Below are 23,112 nucleotides of genomic sequence, written 5' to 3'. Positions count from 1 at the left end.
GATGACCATCATGAGTTTTAGAAAAAGAACAGATGCCAACAATTATCAAGACCCTTAAACTCATATAATAACTGTTTTTCATCAAGGCTAACTGAACTGAAAAGTATATTGATACATTTTCTTATTTCAACATTCTAGTAAAAATCTAGCCAAAGTTTGGCTATCTCCTCTATGACAGCTTTAAAGATTCCTCAGAATTGTTGCTACTATATTATCTTCACCACAAAAACAAAGGCCATCTCAACAGAATTATGTAGAAACATCATAAATTAACTTTGTAATGCAAGCCACTACTGGAAATTTTCTTTGTATATTTAAAGTAATATTTATAATTTCAAAATACTGTCAGAAATGTCAACATTATTTCCTAGTTGTGTTTCAAATAATTGTTTAAATATACTTCAATACTGAGAGAGCCAATTTATATGTAAAAGCTACCTTGGTCTCCCCTCACAAAACAAATGTGACATTATTATAGAATGTTGTAAATACTCTCAATACTTATGCAGAAAGACTGCCCCAACAAGACAAGCATCCTGTCTGCCCAAAGCCGCCTTATGACTATCTACTTCAGTCTTCCTTTTTTTTTTTTAAATAAAAGTTCCCAGTTAAGTCAACATTTAACAATTTAAAACCAGGACTTTAAAAAAGGCTTTCTCACCAAACTTAAATTCAAGCTAGAGAGGGAAGCGAAAAGACCAAAAGGTGAGAATTTAGGACATAATGACCCAAAATCTCATTTCCAAGAAGTTGGCTTCTACTCCATTACAACTGAAATCATACTTGGTATTAATTTGAGTATTTATGGTGTCATACCAGGGCACTAAGACATTGATCCTTTACATTTAGGGGTCTTTTCTTCCATAGGTGCTTCTGTATTACTTTTATCAACATTAACAGAGGCTATGAATAGGAATCACTGGTGAGGATTGACCTTGAGGGTATAAATGGTTTGGCTGTTACTGAAAATAATGCCATCTGGAGGAGGTGAGCACATTCAGAGACTGACAAATGAAGTGTTGGTAAGAGGTTCACAGCCTTCAGCCAGATGTAAAAGGCAAGAGGGACAATAAATCTCAGAGATAAGGGGAAATTCCTATTTTCTCATTAAACATAATAGCCATATTTAATATTAACTGCTTAGATTTATGGAAATAAGCATTCTAGCAATCTCTGAATATACAAACAAATTTCAGATAATTATTTTCTCAGTGTATAATAGGGTATTATATTTCCTCTGTTGGGTATTCATTTTAAACACAATAAGTGTCAGGTGAGAGATCACATGGTAACAGATGAAACAGAAAGGTGTTAGGGTTTTCTTTTTAAAACTGTCTTGAATATTTAAAAGACAAACTCAAATATCAAATAGTCATCAGAATAACAACAACAACAAAAAACGGTGAAGGGCCCTGAAATAAAAGGACAATTTGAGAAGCAGACTGCCAAAATGACATTGAAATAATGTCAAACATCTCGCAAAACTACTGCTCTATCAGTGACTTTGTTCTTATAATTAATTATTTAGAAATTTTTATGTACTAAGGGGTTGAAATTCTACAATAAAATTATGCCAAACTTTTGTTACATTAATAATCAAATTTCTTTCTCTGCTCCCAGGCCATGCAACATGATATGAGGGAATCACACGATTCAAGAGGAGTGTATCGCCAACAGCAACCATCACGAGGGATACAACAAACTTGATGACTAAAAGAGGGCCATACTTTGCTTTCCCTCTGCTGCTGCTGCGTCTCTGAGAAACCCTATCTAGTCCTCTCTACTGTCCAGTTCATGTGATTGAGTGCAAAAAGTCAGGGTATCACTTTTTGTTAGGAATTATGCAGCTGTGTTAACTCCAGAATCTATTGTGAATGAACATGAATGTGTTGTTTTTAGTCACTAAGTCGCGTCTCACTCTTTAGTGACCCCATGGGCTGCAGCCGTCCAGGCTCCTCCATCCATGGGATTTCCCAGACAAAAATACTGGAGTGGGTAGTCATTTCCTTCTCCAGAGGATCTTCCTGACCCAGGGATCGAACCCTCGCCTCCTGTACTGGCAGGCGGATTCTTTACCACTGAGACCCAGGGAAGCCCCATACATGAATAGGAGTGGGGAAAAAAGTCCTGGAGGAAGGAAGAAGGAACATTTTAAGCAAGACACATACTTGACTAAATAGGGAGAGAATAAAGCTAGATTCTTATATTCACTTTTGATAATGGATTAATAAATCAAGTTTGTCAAACTCTTTCACATTAAGGTTGTGTTAGCCAGATTTTAAGTTATAACCAGACCAAACACCGACACAGCAGCATTCACACAACAGCCTAATTCCACACCACGTTATTTCAAATATTCAACGAACCTAATTTTTCAGTGGGTTAATCACAGATCTTTGTCAGGAAAACACTTTCAAAATGTAAAATACATTCATGCAACCTATTATAGCAGAGAAGGAGGTATGACAACATTTTAAATGAGGGAAAATAGAAACTCAGATGAACATAATATATTATGGCATTTATTTTTAGAGAAAAAGGACTCGAGGCTGATATGTTAACTTGCTATTTGAAATAAAAAACTCTAAGAAAGAGCTAAGCAATCAAGGAAATAGAGACCAGAGCAGAAGTGATAGAAAGACTGCTGTTCCTGAGCGGAGAATCCAGGAATGAGGGTCATCTGATGAATATAATGGCAATGAAGTCATTCAGGGTGATGACAGAAGGCAAGAAAGCTTACTATACACAAGAACGAAAAATGCCAAAAAAAAAAAAGAGAAAAATACCACCACCTATGACTACCCCTCCACATGTACTTAAAGGTCAGTCTTATTTCATTTGGAATACCAACAGGTATACTAGGTAAATATCTTCTCAGACGCTCTTTGCCTTAACCCTATCATTGTAAAGATAGTTGGCAAGGAAATATTTGAACAATAATCCCAAATTTTCAGGAATAATAAAACTAACATAATTTATTTATTATACCATGAAACACTCTGGAAAAGTTATGTTGAATGTGAATGCAAAGAAACTCATAATTAAATATTACTCTTAAGTTTTTCATTAAATATCTTTCTTTTTAAGGAAGCATAAGCAAAAAACAAATCAACAGTACCAACCCTAGCTTACTCTTGCTCTTCTTCATCACTATCACACTTTAAGATCTAATCTATGGACACTGAAACACTACTGCCAGTAATTCTATCTAATGAGCTCCACATTCTATACCAATGCATCTAAACAGAGGACTTCCTGGGAAGCTGAATAAAATTTAGAGTCTTGGGCTCCACTCCAGAGCAAATGAAACAGAATCTCTGGAGGTGGGGCTCTGGAATACAAATTTAAGCTCTCAAAATAATTATTAAACAGTTTGGGAACCACTGTTTTAAATTTTGCCCTTGGAGAGTATGTTCTGTGATGGGAGTGTAATCTGTATTTGATCTCTCAAGACTCAACTCAGGCATTCTTTTGTCCAGGAAGATTTTTCTGAACTCCATGTTATTCCTTTGCCAAACTTATTCTGTGGCTGTCTTTCCACTTTATCATGCAAACTCTATGATGGCAAAGACTTTGTCTACCCAATTTATTATCTCTCCATTTGTAGCACTTAGAAAAACACATGGTACATCGTAGGTACCTCTTATATATATGAAATGAAGAATAAATCCATGCACAAGATTCACAAATAAATGTTGAGATATATAACAGTATTATTGACTTCTTCTGTATAGGTAATTTAGTTTAATTCAATATTTATAGTGTGCCTACTATGAGCAAAGGACATATAAAGATAACAAGACAGGACATTAAGTACTGCTGAGGGGAGAGATGCATATAATAAAATTAGCTGTCGTCCAGTTAACCCTTAAAAAGGGCAGAGAAGCAACATAAATCAAAGTGAGAGTGCAGAGGAAGACAAGAGTCTTTCCTCTCATCACTAGTAGGGGCAAGATCATGGAAACAGGCGATCCACTTCGTAGGGCAGAGAAGTGAATGTGTACAATAGAAACACTTGGATTCCCAGTAGTGGACAAGCAGCAGAACAAATTGATTCATACATTTTCAGAATATAAGTAAGTATAGGCTAAACTGGCAGAGTAAATTAATCCCTAAGTCTTTGAAAATATAAGCCATCTACAAAGTATGACACAAAAGTATCATTTGTCCTGAGAAGAAAAAAACCCTCTGATCTTTTCTTCTTTGTCTTGTAATTCTTTTTCCCAGGCTCTATTTGTTTTGGTCTTCTTTTTTTTCTAGTTCTGCCATCCAATTAAAGTGTGTGTGGGGTATTATGGATGAAAATAATGTTGTTCAGTTTTTTTCTTGCAATTAGTAAAGAGGGATACAATTGTAATATGTATGATATAGGTTTTAGAGTAATTTATGTGGGTCCTAACCCCAGTTCTATTACTTACTAAGTCTGCTTAACTTCTAACCTGCAGCTTCATCATCTATAAAATGTTGATGATATTACTTACCTCATATTACTGTTGTAATATGAGAATCAAAATAACAAATGATTGTGCTACATCTTAGTAAACTATAGCAGTTACCATCATCATTATTATACATTTTGGTGAACACAGATGGTGTTTTAAAGCTAGTCTAAAAAAAGTACTCTGTTTAACTTTGTGCTCAATATTGAGTTTTGTTGGTGATGATGACGACACAATGGTTACTTCCAGGGCAGGCCATGGGTGAACCGGTGCCAGTGAGAGGAAAAAGAAAAAGGGGAAAACTTTGGAATAGTAGCTCTCAATGAGAAAAGTCTCCATGAGCGGACTCTCCAGTCTATGTAGGGAAACAGCAATTTCAGAAAGTGGATTTGTGTCATTGCTATTAACAGCTGGATAGAGACCTTGAGAAATCTGTTGGTGACTACTGTTCTAGTTTCATTTAAATGTATACTTTGGCCTCTCTCTCGGTCCACTTGAAACAAGCTATGATGTCATTTGATCTCCATCTTCATCTTAAAGGACACCCTCAATTGTATGAACTCTTGTGCTATAATAGTTTTTGTAAGCATTATGTTTCTGATTCACTTGACAAGTAAAGTGAAGATGATGAAGGAATCGGGAAAATGATTTAACATATAGCCCTGGGCTTCTGAACTAGACTGGATGAGAGAGTCCGCCAGGCCCTAAACTTAAACATGTTTCTCTAAGTAAGGGGAGATTAGATATTTTCTCATTGGCTTTTCTTTTTTTAAAATTGTGATTCAACTTATTATTTTTGTCACTAAGTTCAACAATATCAAGAATTCACTGAATGCATGGTAAGAAAATATGCGAAGAAATTTCACACAAAACGTGAACAGCACAGAAGACCCACAGATTACAGAGGAAAATTTCTCAAAGGTAAGAGGATATACGAAACAAATTCTCTACCGATTTAAGATACACGTTGCTTCCTGGCCAGTAATAAACAACTACATTTTGCAGCTCATTTGGGAGACAAATAAAACCTGTAATTCCAAGCTCAGGCGCTCCCATGAATGCCAGTCAATTGCTGGATCTGGACTATCTCATTTTATTACAAAACTTAGGGGATTTGAAGAGAACAATAAGAAAGTGGGTTGTCTTTCTCAAGTTTCTCAGACAACACCTGCTGCCCACCACTGGGCCCCTATTTGCTTTAATTGCTAAGATATAAGATTTTTCCTTTAAGCTTTCATGCAAATTTAAGCACAAGATTCAGCAGAGTGAGTGGGTCTCTTGAGCCCTATTTAATCTTTTTCTAAGAGAACAGACAAATTTGGGGTAGTAATTACTCTAAATTGTGTCAATCCAAAGAATAAAAAGATATATATTTTGCTGTGTGTGGAAGAGAATGGTGGCAAATAGCACCCAAAACCAAATATAATTTCTAGTAAATATACAGAGGAGAAAAATAATCCATAAACTTTGTAAATGCTTTTCTATTTAGTTATCTGAAAAAGCCAGGGCACCTTCATCTTTACAAATACACACATATATGTATATATACACAGATATATACATATATATATTGTGTGCAGGTGTGTACTGTGTATAAATACACATACACATACTTCATAATCTTTGAGGACTTGGCAGCTGGGGTGGAGGTAGGGTCCTTCTTAGAATTTTTAAAAATTGTTGATTAAATTTTAGGCCATTCTGGATTGGATCCTTAGACTAGCTAACCCCCTAAGGATATATCCAAGCACACACACACACAATTCTGGGCACAGTCTGAAGAAAGACAGATTTCACAAATAACATCTAGTTAGTTCTTTACTTGCTGAAGGAGAAAGCACCAAGCCGGTCTCATAGTGTGTTTGACTGGGCTTTGTTACAGCTACAAGTGAGACTGATAACTCTCTTAATCATTAGGCCAATCCCGGTTCTTAGCAGTGCACTTAGTTGTTTCAAAGCCAAAAAAGTTACTCGCAGCATCAAATGCCTAAATCCAATTTCTCAGTAAAACCTACATACCCCCTTCTAATATCTTTCCATGTCTGTTGCTAAAAATACTTTCATGAGATATTTTTCCATTTGATACATGTTTTAACTTTATAACCTAACTGAGTCAAAAAACCCTAGAAAATGCTCATTAATGTAATAATAAGAGAATGGGTTCTTCCCATTAAAGCATCTCTGTAACATACATTCTTAAACCCCATGTCACCTGATACGGCATTTGTATTGTATCATATAACTCAATGTATATGAATGCAGAGCTGCCATTTTTTTAAACTAAAAAATATTAGGAGTTCACTGTCTTTTTGGATTTCTTTTAAGGCCTTTCAGTACAGCCAAGCTGAAGTAATAATATCTATGCATTTTTTTATTATGGTAATAACAAGTTCTAGCTTACAATAATACATAGTACTTAGTTGGGACTAGGAACAATGATATACTGCTTTTGAATAACTGGTAAATAGTCTGTTTTGTCTAATTTAACTAGGAAATTAGAAAGAGAAAAAAGAAAATATTTTTCATATATACAAAACATATTCTATTTAATAAAGTATGTGCGTAAAATTATATATTGGGTAAGAGGCAAAATTAAAAAGAAAACAGCTTATAATATTCCTGATAATCAGAGTTCCTAAATATAAAAACAACAAACGCCTTGCCATTTTAAAAAATTAGCACATTATACAACTTTTACATACTTCAGAGGAGATAAAGATCTTGTGACACTGTTCTGAGGAATCTAATCTTTACATTTATAAAAATTGAAGGCCTAATTTTGCAAATACAACTTTCAAGCTGTATGAGCAAATTTAACTTACATGGAAGGCACAGGATGACATCACGTTGAAGAACGTTATCTGTAAATTTCATAAAATCTAGTCACAAGTTACTAGAAACATTTTAAGGAATCTCAGAACTGTTTATGCTGTTCTGATTCAAACTGAGAACGGAAGAGTCTTTATATCACAAATACAAATTGAAGGAAGAGTGAAGAAGAGAGAACTGTTTCTTATTTGAATGCTACCTGCTTTATGCAGTGTTGGTCACTAAACACTCAGAGCAGATGATTAAAATTTCCTTTAACTTGAATTGTTTTCAGTTTTCAACAGCTTATTCACTATATATTTTTTTAGTTTGTAAAAAAATGTTACTTGCACATTACTACAATTTTAAACAGTCAAACATTGAAAGAGATTTTTAAGTAAAGTCCTGCTCTATTAGCTTCCTACATTGGAATACAAGAATACAGGAAGTGCTTTCAACAGAAAGTTACATGGTTCTACAGTACAACCTGTCTAGAAGACTTGCAAAGGACCAGTGCCGTGACTTGGTCTCTTTGGATCAGGCAAAATCAGAGGCAATTGAAGAAGTGAACTTTTCTTAAAATAATACATAAAAAAATTCCCTTATGAAAATGAATACTTGCTTGCACTTAGATTTAGTGCTATTGAGAAGAACTGAGGCACAACGAAAAGGAAAATAATCTGAAATAAAACAATTTACAATGTGACTGAAAGCCTTCACCATTAGACTTGACTGATGCAGGATGACTTTCTCATATTAAAGATTACACACACCAGGGACGAGCCAGTTTTGTGGATCATATGTAGGGCGACACTAACAGACTGCTGCAGCTGAAAATTCTGATTTTCAAAATCATTTGTCATCTTGACTTTCCATGAAATTACTGGCTCTTTTGCTACAGTAAAATTAACTTCAAACCAAAAGGATGCTCTGAAAGCTCTGGAGGACTGTTAGTTTAGCAAAGAGGATGCAAGTTTCTCATTTTCTCAAACAAGTTCTGCTAGAGACCCATCTTTTCTTCATTTATGTCAGTATTAGATGTTCGTTCCACAGAACTTAAAGCTTTTGGGGAGAATGTTAAAGATGATTCTTCAAAGAATAGCTCTTCTAACGGTGACTAGGTAAAAACAGTAACGTTGCACTTGGAAATGCTGCTGCCTTGAACGGTAATTGCTCCTTCCTCCTGGTCATCACGACTCTAGCAACGCATGCCATCTACAGACTTGCTGTCCTTTTGACTCTTTCATTTCAGTCCAGTGGTTGAGTTCCTCTTCTCCAGAGCTGTTCAGACCTAAAGAAACCCAGCCTATCATCTCTTTCCTTTTCATGCTGCGTTTGTTATACACTGACAGTATGAGAGTCACATCAGAGAGCTGAAACAGGGCCACTTGAAACACAAACGTTTCCTTGTATACTGGATTTGGCTGCCCTCTGCGGATGGATGTCTTGCATTTGGACATCTCTTGACCCATGGAATTCAGTAGGGTTAATTTAACATATGTATCTACAGGAAAAAAAAAATACCACAAATATCATTTGAAACAAACTCAAAATGTCTTTCTTGTAACACTTGATGAGGTTAAGTATTCATACTTTATAAGGATATGGTGTATACCACATTTAGTAGAAATCTAATAATTCCATTTTGATGTAGATGATCACAAAATGTGACAAGTACAGAGAATGCTAAGTAGGCATAAAATCTTTGGGGGGTAATAATATCTTAACCTCACTATTTCTAGAATTTAAAGGTATACCTCATAATCCTTCCCTTACCCTGCCCCCCCAACCTCCCGCTCCCCACCCTGCCCGCCCCCACCCCCTTTTAGCTTCACTAAGCAGGACACCACAGCATCAATAAACACTTAGCAAGCCCAGCTAGCCACGAGCTGTAAAGCATTCCACTGCGTTTTCAGAGTGTGAGAATAAACAAACACAGAAACGAAGGCAAATGGTAAGGAGGAAAAGAGAAAGACAAGAATGCAAAGATGACATCGAAACAGCTTAGGATGAAATGTTAAAAAATCTCTGCATGGATGTGGTTTTTAAACACATTTTTAAAACATTTCAGGGCCAAAATGAAGCCAAATGCACTGAAGGCTCAACGTTTAGCTAGCTAAGTTAAAACTTTCTCCTTGGTTTCATGCAAGAGTACATTTAATGTGCTTTTTGGATGGTTAAAAATAAATACTACAGGATTCCTTTTTGGCACAATTTAATGTGAAATTTTAAGTATGGTATCTTAACTATTTTCATGAATTATAAAAAAAAAACGTTGATGTGATGTTTACTGTACCAAGTGAAACATAACAGTTCATTGCCTGGTTACTTAGGAGATAAACCCTCATTTCAAACAACTGTGTTTTCAATTTCTTTAGAACTCATGCAAATGATCTTCAGCATGTAGATCCATCATGTGTACTTCATATCGAAATTTCAATTAATTTTATGAAAATTTCAATATTTCTTAATGAAATATTTGTTTCTACATGAATCAATATAATGAATAAAAATTAAAACCTTTAATTTGAAAAGTTTTGCAAATTTTACAGATACTCTGAATACCATCATCCATAATCAGAGATAAATTCTAAGTTAGTTTTATTCAAAGTACCACAGATAATAAATGTGCATTTTTTGGAAATCAACATGGTGGACAGCTTCACTGCTGGCAAGTTTTAGGGTATTTTGTTTTTGCATGAAAAGACAACATCCAATTAGCCTCTACAGCAACTCACCTCGGATTATATAAACCTGTCCACCTATCAAGTGTTTTAGACAACAGAACAGTCCATCTGACAACAGGGGGTGGAAAGCAGTAAAAGAAATAATGACCAGATGTCAATTGTTGGGTGAAAGAGGGTCAAAGGTTAGAATTAAAGAGGAAACGCTGTTCACTGGAGTGGAAGAACACAAAACTTTAGCATCTTAATTCAGGGAGAGGGTTGAACAAAGGGTATGTTGGGTAAATTTCATGGAATGAGAATTTTTAAGGTCATTGTGTAATCTTAAACAAAAATTACACTGTTTTAAAGTGGGACATCTTTATAATGATATCCTTGTGGTCTAAAGCACATTGAACATAGAATCATGCAAATTATCAGACTATAAAAGACTGAATAAAAGTCATTAAAAGATCATTATAATTGTTATTTTGCTAAATTAAGTTTATCCATGCAATATTTAATATTTCCAACACTTTTATTACTCCCAGTGTAATATAAAATTAAGTTATGAAAAAAAAATTAAGTTATGAAAATAGAACTACTAAAATTTTTGTTCCTGAATGTTACCATTGTTCTTTTTGAGATAAAAACTGGATAGGTCAGTCTATAACACAGTTCAAAGCTTAGAACCCAGGTATACATGAAGGGTCACAATCTTATATAATATGTACAGTAGACAAACTGATAAAATTGTCTTCTATTTTACCTTATAAATACTTTATTTCATATAATAAAGATTAATGTTAACTTGTATTTACCTACTAGCTACCTCCCAGCTTACACCAGTAACTGTCCTAATACTGAAGCTCTAAATCTAAAATAATGGAAATTGCTATAACCTATTCTTTAACCTGAAAGACCGACAGTGTGTTGTGGATGCAAATCTCTCTTAACTTATTATCCACTCCTGCCTCTACTCCCCATCTTTCATCTTAGTTCTGATGAATGCTTCTCTGTTTCTATCAGAGTGGCTTCAGCAAGGACAGAAAGACAAACCTATCATTTCATTCTGCTCCTTTCTAGCATTTCAAGTTAAAGATTTGTCAAAAAATTGAACTACTAGCTAAAGTAGGAATGGCAAACTGATGGTGTGTTACTAAACGTAATCCCAAATAATGTCTTATCTGTTACAGTGTTTCAAAAACACTCAATGTTTAGCAAATCAAGTAAAACTTTCTCCTGGTTTCAAGCAAGAGTACAGTGCTCCCTTGCCCTTGTCACAGTTCTTTCCATGATTTTATCTTTCATTTACAAATTCTGCTCATTTAAATTACTTCCCAGGCCATTTGAGTTTGCTTTCTTAGTGTGGATTAATGAAAATAACCAAGTCACACTTCCAAAGCTGTTTAGTAATTGCTTCTTTCCTCCCTCTGAATTTTTCCTTTCGAAAGGAAAAAGGGGACAATAATAATTGCATTCATTTTACGTGCCTTTATCTGATTTGAGTATCACAATTACCCTGTGAGATACAATCTTAATTTTACACATAAGGAAACAGACTCAGGGGAGTTAGGTCATTCGTCCAAGGGTAGAAATATAAACCTAATTTTGGCCTCTGACTTTTTAATGCAGGGACAGATACATTGTGTGATGTATGTGAGAAGCAAGGTTTCCAGTACTACTGAGGGCACGTTAAATTTATTTTTATGACTTTTCACTTTGATTGAAAAAAAATAATTGTTAGAATACTTAGAAGTAAAGTTAACTCAAGGGTGGAAAAAGTTTCCCCTCCTCCAACAATCATTTGCTACCTGGAGTGAAATACTGCTTTCAGCAAGTTTGTGAGAAATCATGAAACAAATTTAAGGGTGCCATCACTGTTCAAGATTTCCTTTCAAATTCTGAGTTTAGGCCATCAACAGCTTTAATTTTACAGAAATGTAAAGAAGCTGCTACTCTCCCAGTTCATTTCTACAGATAACAGTCGACAGTTTTGGAGGTATACTGTGCCAATTTGCCTGTGCTTGACCCACTCCCACCTCCTGATCTAGGAGAGAGATGAGAGAGAAGAGAGAGAGGCTGATGGACAGGATAGAGGGATGTATACCATCTAGCTTTCCTTCCCTAGCATCCAGCATAAACATCAAACTATTCCTTATTCGTTTTGTCCTGGTAAAAGCAAAGCATATTTCATTTAAGATAAGACTCTGCTGGCAGTACTGATTTATAATTTTAAAGGAGGAAAAATGTAAAGAAACATTTTTTTTTCTTAAAATTGTTAACACAGACAATAAGGAAAAATACAGAAGGATACACATTAGTTCATAGTACTGCATGCAGACAGAAAACACGTTCATCTTCAGTGAACAATAGCTATATATATTCCTCATCATATTCGTGGAATATTATTACCTTAAAAAAAGACTCATAACTTTTTCTGGTATTAGAAGATAATGGCTATGATAGAGCTGATTTATTCTGAAGATGCTGAAAAATGTAAAGTCTTGTCAGCTTACAATTAATATTTTGATTTTCAAATCTTTCTACTTCCCAAATGACTGGAAATAGAAAACATGAAACAGATTAGCTGATGATTACACCATTATTGATTGGCTATGACTAAATGATAGGATTGAAGCCCTAACACTTAGAATCCTGTAAGTACAGAAAACATTAGAATTAAGAAAAGTTTTCACTCACTGGGTGGCCTGTTTGCTGCCAGGTTTTTGAAGTGGCTGCCTTTTATCACTTCTGCGGATAGCCTTCCAGTTGTGGCATTATAGAGGAGACCAATGAGAATTTCTGGGACTGAGCCATGTTCAAGAGACTGACAAGAGGACATGCTTTCGCTGCAGGACATTTCCGACACACTCATTTGGGAGTCACAGCCCTGCAGTCAAAAACGAGATCTTTATAGTATTTTGTAAAAAAAAAAATATTAATAGATATGTTGGTAATGCCCTGTCTGTTGGAATGAGGTAGGTAAATCATGATAAAGATTAAGAGTTGCAAGCAAAATTCCCAAAATACTAGACTAGAAATGTTTTTTTAGCATATTTTTGTTTCTGGATCTCTTTTCATCATATGACAGTCAAAGGAATAACAGGAGATGAGGTTTCATAAATTCTTGCATGTTTGTATACAAAGAGAAGAGAGAAATTTCTTAAACTCATAGCTGTTAATGAACTCTTTCCCAAATGCAAAAAATTAAGATTTACTGACCTTAAAAGACCGACACAGATTTAGACTCAATTACATTAAATTGTGCCTTTAAAGACACAGATTGCCAGACTTTGATTAAATAAGCAAAAAATCTGCCATTTATAAATTGATATGTAAAACACTGACATATAGAAAGTTGGGAAAAAAAGGGTGGGAAAATATTTGCCATGCAAAAGAAATTTGGTGTAGCTACATTAGTATCAGCCAAGGTAAGCTTTAAGGCAATAATCATTTCTAGAGATAAACAGGTACACTGAATAATGATAACACTTCAAATTTACCAGGAAGATAAAGTAATTCCAAATTTGCATGCATGGGCTCAAAAGCAAAGATTTAGAAAGCAAAAACTGCCAGAACTAGAAAGGAAACAGGCACATCTACAACCAGTGGGATACTTCAGCATACTTTCAGTAACTGACCAAAGAAGGAGGTAAATAAATACAGTAATGGTGTAGAAGATTTGAATATCATGGTAAGTAAAACTGACCTAATGGTAATATGCAGAACATCATACACTATGACTACAGGATATACATTTCCTCAAGCACATAGTGGATATTTTTTCCTTTTTTTCACAATAGATTTTTACAAAAATATGTATTAAAAAAGCAAACAAATTTCAAATGATGGAAATAATTCAGACTTTTAAAAAAATCAGCTATAAATGCAAACTATCTTCTAGTGAGGAAAGAACTCCTATAAATTTGGAAATTAAGGATATAATTATAAATAACCCATGAGTAACTAAACAATAATGAAAATAACTTACTTGAAAAGATGAACAAAAATAGATAAATGTTAGACAGTCCAATTAAGAAAATAAGAGACAAGGCACAAATAAAAAAATATCAGTAATGAAACGAGACACTACTATATATTCTATAGACCATGAAAAGATTTTTTGAAAATGAGTAAGAACAGCTTTCTTTCAACAAATTTGAAATTCTGATGTAATAGACATATTCTTGGAATAATACAATTAACCAAAATAGACACAAAAAGAAATATAATATCTGAACAGTCTTACTGAAGAAACTGAATTAGTAATTAAACAAATTTCCAAAACAAACAGAAAATAAAACAAAAAAGTTTAGGTGGATGGCTTCAACAGTGATTTCTAATTAATCACACTAGTCTTATGCAGGGCTTCCCTGATAGCTCAATTGGTAAAGAATCTGCCTGCAATGCAGGAGACCCCGGTTCAATTCCTGGGTTGGCAAGAGCCACTGGAGAAGGGATAGGCTACCCACTCCAGTATTCTTGGGCTTCCCTTGTGGCCCAGCTGGTAAAGAAGTCCTATGCAAACTCTTTCAGATAGTAGGAGAAGAGGAAACATTCCCCCGTTTCCCATAAGAAAGCAGCAAGACCTTGGGACTTCCCTGGCGGTCCTGTGGCTAAGACCCGTGGTTAAGATCCACTGAACAGGGCACGGGTTCCATTTGTGGTTGGAGAACTAAGTTCCCACATACCACGTGGTGTGGCTGAGCAAAAAGAGCCAAACCTTAAGATCAAAGCCTGACAGGGCATTATTAAAAAATTACAGAATTTTCTCATTCATAACAACACTAAATAAACATTGAGCAAACCAAGCTGAGCAACAGATAACATCATACTTAGTAAAAATTTCTAATGTTTCCCCTTTGAAATTGGGGATGTGACAACGATGCCAACTATTACCACTGGTAGTCAGCGCTGCACTGGAGATTCCAGCTAGAGAAGGTCCTAGCCTTATGAAAGGCAATAAAATGAAATAAAAGGTACAGCGACTTGGACTGTCCTTATGTACACTCTATACAGTTACGCAACCAGGAAATCGAAAAAGTCTGCAGATGTATCACAGCTGCAAAGGTAAAATTTAAGAATCCATATATTGCTATATACCAGCAAGAAATTCAAAAATAAAACTTATTTTGAAACGGCATTTAGTAGAGGATAAAATAGAAAATATCTAGGAATAAATGTACAAATGATATGCAAGGACTCTTTACAGAAAACCATGAATATTATTGAGAGAAATGTAAAAGTGCTGCATATACTGTGTTAACGAATTATAAGGTTCAGTTTTGCAATATTCTTTCCAAATTGATTAAATGTAATCATAATTAAGACCTTAGACTTTTTGTGTGGAACTTGACAAACTAATTCTAAATGTATGCAGTATATAGGTATAATGGAATAGCATTTCGTCTTAAGAAGGAAATCTTGCCATCTGTGACAACATGGATGATCCTGGAGGCCATTACGCTAAGTGAAATAAGTCAGTCACAGACACATACTGCGTGGTTTCCCTTCTGTGAGATATCTAAGACAGTCACAGAGGCAGACGGTAGGACGGGGGCTGCCAGGGGCTGCAGAGGGGACATGGGGAGCTGTTGTTCGGCGGGTATAAAGTGTCACTTATGCACAATGAGTGAGTTCTAGTGATTTGCTGTACAATGATCAATTAATCTACAGTTAGCAATATCGTATTGTACACTTAAAATCTGTCAAAGGCTAGACATCACATTAAACGTTCTTACCACAATATATACAATGCAAGATAGGGGGCTCTGCCCTACTGAGTATCAAAATTTATAATAAAAGCTACATTGTTTAAGACAATGTGATAAAACAATGTATAACAGATTACTAAATAGAAAGCCCACTAATTAATCTATGCATAACAGATGCAATTTACAACAAAGGTAGAACTATAAAACCATGGGGAAAGGATAGTCTTTTTAATAAATAGTGATAGAACAACAAGTTATTGACACAGAAATATATGAAAATTAACTCTACCTCAAAATATACCCAAACCCCCCAATTCTAGACCTGAATATAAAAGGTAAAATGATAAACCTATACATTAAAATAACAGACTATATTCACCATCTCAGGGTAGAGGGAAACTTCCTTAAAGAGGACAGAAAAGCATTAATCATAAATTAAAGTTCAGAGAATCTAGCAACATTAAAAATAAGAATTCCTGAGCTTCAACTGAGACTTTTAGGATGGCGAAAAGGCAAAATCATCAGGTAGGAGCAGAGGTCTGAAATACATATAGTTCACAATTAGCTCAAATTCCAAATATACTAGCTCAAATACCCATAGCTCTATAAGAAAAAGTCAACAATATAAAAACACTTGCCGGATACTTGAACCAGCACTTTCATAAAACAATGGTCAGTAAAAATCTGAAATGCTGTTCAACTTCATTAATAATCAAGGAGAAGGAAATTAAAACCATGAGGTAACACTACCTAACAAACAGATGGGCTAAAACAATACTGTGGTTAGGACACAGAGCAAAGGGAGGCCTCATTTTCCAATGGTTATAATGTAAAGCGATGTCTTCTCAAAATGTTACAAATGCACAAACCATAGTATCTGTCAATTGCATATACTTATTGCCATCAGGAATATGTGTAATGCTTACCAAGATACATGTGAAAGAATGTCCTTAGCAGTATTATTTATAATGGCCCTGAAGAGTAGAACAGATAAACAATTTGTGGTGAATTTATAAAATACAGCAACTATACTGCACATACAGTATACATACACTAGACAGCAATCAAACTAATTATAACTACATTTACAAACATGATTTTGAGTGAAAAATGCTGAACCTAAAACGATACTTAGCCATATGGTTCCATTTATTTAAATTTTGACAACAAAAGCCCAAAACAAAAACCAAAGGCAGACCAGGATAATACTAAACTTTAGTATTTCAGATGCATGATGCATGAATAGATGGTAAAATGATAACGACAGTAAGAAAGAAAGTAACTTATAAGTCAAAATTGCGGTTAACCCCAGGGGTGGGGAGAGAAGAAAGAGTGACTGGAAAGGACACAGGGGTTTCAGGGCGGTGCAGGCAACATTTTATTCCTTGACCTGGATGGTAGTTACGTGGGTTGTACATTTCTGTCTTTTACAATTTCTACTATGCGTTTGTGTGTGTGCATACTAAGTCACTTCAGTTGTGTCTGACTCTGCAACCCTATGGTTGCAGAGCCTGCCAGGCTCCTCTTTCCATGGAATTCTCCAGGCAAGAATACAGGACTGGGTTGCCATTTCCTCCTCCAGGGGACCTTTTGGACCCAGGGATCAAACCTGCATATCTTTCTATCTCCTGCATTGGCAGGTGGGTTCTTTACCACTAGCGCCACCTGGGAAGCCCTCTATGCATTTGGTTTCACAAGAAAAAAGGTTTAATGATACAAGGATACAACATTTATAATGATAAAAATTGTATAAAAATATGATAAAATATTGAGGATAAAATAATGATAAAATATTTAGGGCTTTCTTTGCACATTCTAGAGGGATTTACTCCATGAATTAAAAGACGAACTAAAGAGCCTCTTGATGAAAGTGAAAGAGGAGAGTGAAAAAGTTGGCTTAAAGCTCAACATTCAGAAAACTAAGATCATGGCATCCGGTCCCATCACTTCATGGCGAATAGATGTGGAAACAGTGGGAACAGTGGCTGACTTTATTTTTTGGGGGCTCCAAAATCACTGCAGATGGTGATTGCAGCCATGAAATTAAAAGATGCTTGCTCCTTAGAAGAAAAGTTATGACCAACCTAGACAGCATATTAAAAAGCAGAGACATTACTTTGTCAACAAAGGTCCGTCTAGTCAAAGCTATGGTTTTTCTGGTAGTCATGTGTGGATGTGAGAGTTGGACTATAAAGCAAGCTGAGCGCCAAAGAATTGATGCTTTTGAACTGTGGTGTTGGAGAAGACTCTTGAGAGTCCCTTGGACTGCAAAGAAAACAAACCAGTCCATCGTAAAGGAAATCAGTCCTGAATATTCACTGGAAGGACTGATGCTGAAGCTGAAACTCCAGTACTTTGGGCACCTGATGCAAAGAGCTGACTCATTGGAAAAGACCCTGATGCTGGGAAAGATTGAAGGCGGGAGGAGAAGGGGACGACAGAGGATGAGAAGGTTGGATGGCATCACTGACTCAATGGACATGAGTTTGAGTAAACCCCAGGAGTTGCTGATGGGCAGGGAGGCCTGGCGTGCAGCGGTCCATGGGGCTGCAAAGAGTTGGACACGACTGAGCAACTGAACTGAACTGAACTGATACTACTGTTATTCTACAACAAATTTTTAGATTTAAAAATTATAGATTCAGATGTTTAGATTTTAAAAATCTAAAAATGTCTTATACAAGTCTTCAAGTTTGAATTTAGGTTGGCTTATACAAATAATCAAGGAGAATTAATACTTGGGGATTATATTAACTCACTGGACTAATATTGAGAGGGATAAAGTCTCCTATTGTCAAATCTAACTCTAAACCACAGAGGAGAAAGCCCAAAAAAAAAGATATATCTTATGTTCCTAAATCATGGGTACACAAAACACATAGTTTGGTATGTTTTCATGACAGTTGGAGGAGAAAACATAATTTTAGTAAGTTTCAATTAGGATATATCATCACTTATGAAAATAGTGTCAGAAACATGCTCAAGCACATTTGGTGCGTTTGCTACATTAGGCTATTATACTAGCAGCATCTGTTAGAATATTGTGAAATGCATTTTTCATAGTATAGTGTTTTTCATGTTAACCTACTGTCAGATAGTAAGATATGAACCTAATGTTTTCTTATTCACACATTAAGGTCATTAAGTGATGTCCCATTAAAGAAAGTCTTGGGAAAGGTCTTTCTCGCTCCTAAGAAAAACAGCTAACTTATCTCCCCCAAAATGTTGCTGCTTATCTGCTGCAAAAATGTCCTTGTCTCCAAGCCCAACAAAAAAAGAAAAGAGTGGTAAGATCCTCAGTGATCACATTTTATTTCAGTAAGCCCTGCTGAAATATAGTAGTGTTTAACAGGAAAAAAGACTATTTTCTGAGGAGTTCATTCTGAATTTATACCTTAGAAAAAGTGCAAATCTCACGGCCTTTCCCACTGCCATTGGTTAACTGCCTATCCGGGGTTGGCATAGGTGTGGCAGTACATGGGGATCATTGAGGACACTGCAAGCAGCAGAGATTAACAGTATAAACAGTAACTGGAGAGTAAAGACAAATTAAATACAGAGGCTCTGGACTCAAGTGGCATCTTCCCGTCGACGATTCCTCAGGGCAGGTAGTTCCATTCAGCATGCATTCAGCAATGTCTACCTACTCTTGCTGCAGACTCCATCATTAATTTATCACTAGGGCTTGCCTTGGTGGCAGTAACTGCAGGTGATTAACCCAAAGTCAAACCAATCCCAATCCTAATTGGGTCTACTTAAAGGAATTGTCCCACAGGCTCCCTACAGTGAAAGTATAACTTCTTCCCATATAACATAATACTTCGTTTCTTTTTCACACTTCTTTTCTTTCCTCTTGAGTCCTCTGCCCTAGGGTGAAGGATGATAAGCAATTCTGTAGGAAAAAAAATGGTTTAATTTCTCCAAGAAATAAACCAACTCTATTTAATGTTTACCATAAGCAGAATGAGCGCTTATGTTAGCCATTACATGTCCTTATGCTAATAGGTTAAAAACAGGTAGGAACTTGTAAATATAGAGAGAAAAACATAAGATTAAAACATATAATACAACAGAACTATTAGGTAAATGTACTGAGTTTTTTATTAATACTAAACTGACTCCACCTTACTTGTAACCACTTCTACTCAGTATTTTTAAGGTAAAACTGCTGAACTCTATGATGGTAATTATGATGAATTTGAATATTTCACGCTGAATTTATTCTCTCTGTGCCTCGAAGATATTTTCTGGTTTTTAAGGTAATTGGCACAGCATGAAATGCTTCCATTACACTTTCCTGAAAATGGGGCGTCGGGGCGCAGAGGGTGCCGAGGGCAGTCAGCTGCTACAATAAGGGCCCTTCCCTAGCCCGAGGGCATGAGCACCAGTCAGACAAGTCGCTCAGTCGTGTCTGACTCTTGCAACCCTCTGGACTGTAACCCGCCAGGCTCTCCCGTCCATGGGATTCTCCAGGCAAGAATACTGGAGTGCCTTACCATTTCCTCCTCCAGGGATCTTCCCGAGACAGGGATCGAACCTGCGTCTCCTGCACTGCAGGTGGCTTCTTCACTGACTGAACCGCCAGGAAAGCCCACCAGGGGCAATTTCAGGAAGGAGGAAGCAGTAACAGCATAACTGCTCCACACCTTATCCCTCTTCCACTTCCACTGCCTCCCCAATCCGGTGTAAAGGAGAGTCACCCTGTACTCTGGTAGGGGTAAAAATGCCCATTGACTTTAAAGGATAACGTAACTGCAGTAAACGAGGGATGGATGGATCGTTTACATTTCAGAGTGGTATTGGAATCAGGAGGCTTCCAGTTATAAGTGACAGACAATGGCTACTGGTAGGGGAAGAAGTGGCCTTCCCAGACAGGGTCTGCCCCCAAAGCAACAGGTTACGGAGGCCACCAAGAGCTCCCTACCAAAAACACAGGAGGGACGAAGACAAAAGGCACCCAAAAGGGAGGACCAAGAGAGCCGGAAGGCAGCAGCAAGCCCTCCCCCTGTCTGCACGGGGCCCTTGCACTCCACGAGGAAGGAGGCTCATTTCAGCCTGCAGAACACCAGTCTGTCTCTCTCCCTGCAGGGAAGCCTGGTGCTGAGAAGCTTCTGGCACTTACCATCAAATTACCAACTTTCCCGAGCTGAACACACACAGGGGAATTTACGGATTCTCTAACACAACAGTTAACACTAGAGCAGCTTCAGATGCTCACGGGTCCAGGCCTCAGCCCGCGTCACCAGGGGGGAGTCCACTCCCATTCCTTGGGTTTGTTTCCCAAATCTGGCTTTATCCACAGGTAGGCTCTTTGCTCCAAGCTGCCAGAGAGTTTTCAGCAGCTCTGAGTGTTGTGGGAAAGCGGAAGACAGCGTCCTGACTGCTCCAACCAGAATGAAGTCACTTCATCAAAAGTACAGGGGCAGGCTGGCCTCCCAAGCAAAATGTGGATACTGCGGCCACAGGAAGACACGGAAGCCAGGCAGAAAGAACAGATGTCTACTACAGAGCCTGTTCACCTGAGCTGTCTGCCCTGCGTCTCCCCCCGTGACCTTCAGTGAGGACTATCACCCCTGCTACTGAGGAGCTGGTGACGCTGCCGCCATTGCACCAACCGTGACTACTTCCCTCTGTCTCTTTGCTGGGCTTGTTCTGAGGTCATTAGCTTTGCAAGAGCCAAAGAAAAGGAAACGCTGGTTCAGCGAAAGGGAATGTTGCTACCCTCGTGGAGCAGAGCTCTGACTAAAGAGGAGAGTGAAAGTTGGCTTAAACTTTTCAGAAAATTCAGAAAACTAAGATCATGGCATCTGGTCCCATCACTTCATGGGAAATAGATGGGGAAACAGTGGAAACAGTGTCAGACTTTATTTTTTGGGCTCCAAAATCACTGCAGATGGTGACTGCAACCATGAAATTAAAAGACGCTTACTCCTTGGAAGGAAAGTTATGACCAACCTAGACAGCATATAAAAAAGCAGAGACATTCCTTTGCCAACAAAGGTCCGTCTAGTCAAGGCTATGGTTTTTCCAGTGGTCCTGTATGGATGTGAGAGTTGGACTATAAAAAAAGCTGAGCGCTGAAAAATTGATGCTTTTGTTTCTCTCTTTTTTTTTTGGAGATTGATGCTTTTGAACTGTGGTGTTGGAGAAGACTCTTGAGAGTCCCTTGGACTGCAAGGAGATCCAACCAGTCCATCCTAAAGGAGATCAGTCCTGGGTGTTCACTGGAAGGACTGATGCTGAAGCTGAAACTCCAGTACTTTGGCCACCTGATGGAAAGAGTTGACTCACTGGAAAAGACCCTGATGCTGGGAGGGATTGGGGGCAGGAGGAGAAGGGGATGACAGAGGATGAGATGGCTGGATGGCATCACCGACTCGATGGACATGAGTTTGAGTAAACCCCAGGAGTTGGTGATAGACAGGGAGGCCTGGTGTGTTGCGATTCATGGGGTCTCAAGGAGTCAGACACAACTGAGCAACTGAACTGAATGAAGAGTGGGAGAAAAAAGAAGCAAATTCTCACTTTCTCTTTCATACAGAAAGTTTTTTCATATTAACACTGAAGATGTACTGGTAAGATTTAAGATACAAAAACAATTAATTGTAAAACAAATAAAAACAAGATCTTTTCTAGTACCAATACTTGAATACAGCATCCTGTGGAAATGGACATAAAAATTCGTGCTTTTATCTAAATTTCTATATGTATATGTAGGTATATATATATATATATATATATGTAGGTATATATGTGCACATATTCTTTTTTGCTACATTCAATATGAACATATTTAATTTGGCATTTCTGCATACATGCTTGTGAAAGCTTGGTTTGAGCTTGTGAGATTGGTTTATAAAGTTTACAAAATGTTTCCCATGCTCTCGAACAATACATAAACTATTTCAGAGTATACAAAAGAAAAGTACCTTTCTCTTTTGAGATGTATAACTTTGACACTAACTAGATAAGAAGAATATAAAATTATAAACAAATCTCATTTATAAGCATATATGCAGAAACCCCAAGCTAAATACTGTATTAAATTGAATTTAACAACAAAAACTATGTATATATATTTCATCAAATAGGTATTATTCCAAGAGAGTTATGTGTTCACTGAAGTTGCCTTTGAAACTCAACCATCTTTCTTCTTTATTTTATGAGAATCTGTTTAGACTACTGATTGAAATTTCTTAATGGTAATAAGTCATCTCAAGTTTTCTATTATTCCTGAATCACTTTTAAGAAATTCATATTTTCAAAAAAATTGCCCATTTCATCTAAGTTTTCAAACTTGTTTTTCTAAAATTATTCTCTTTATGATTCTGAAATTTCCACTGAATTGATGATTATGTCCCCCTTTTCACTTAGCATGTTTTTCTTTCCTGATCAATATCTCCAGAGGTTTATCTAACTTATTAGCAATTAAAAAAACCCAGCTTTTGTTTTTCCTAAACCTCTTTGCTGTTTTTCTTTCATTAA

The 23,112-nt window shown here is 36.6% G+C and overlaps 1 protein-coding gene across 1 annotated transcript in view; it reads right to left on the bottom strand.

Moving 5' to 3' along the window:
* Positions 1 to 3,795: 3,795 nt before the first annotated feature.
* SYT14 (synaptotagmin 14) overlaps positions 3,796 to 23,112 on the bottom strand; it is a 192,968-nt gene continuing 173,651 nt past the window's right edge. The window contains exons 7-9 of the mRNA XM_043485253.1: positions 12,614 to 12,803; positions 9,986 to 10,042; positions 3,796 to 8,751 (exon numbers count right to left, since the gene is read on the bottom strand). Of these exons, the coding sequence (XP_043341188.1) occupies positions 8,438 to 8,751; positions 9,986 to 10,042; positions 12,614 to 12,803 (561 nt within the window). The 3' untranslated portion in view covers positions 3,796 to 8,437. The remainder of the gene's footprint in view (positions 8,752 to 9,985; positions 10,043 to 12,613; positions 12,804 to 23,112) is intronic.

Source organism: Cervus canadensis, chromosome 13, assembly GCF_019320065.1.
Source record: "Cervus canadensis isolate Bull #8, Minnesota chromosome 13, ASM1932006v1, whole genome shotgun sequence".
Classification (NCBI taxonomy): Eukaryota; Metazoa; Chordata; class Mammalia; order Artiodactyla; family Cervidae; genus Cervus; species Cervus canadensis.
Note: the sequence above shows the minus strand (reverse complement) of the source record. Positions and strands in the feature narration are given on the sequence as shown.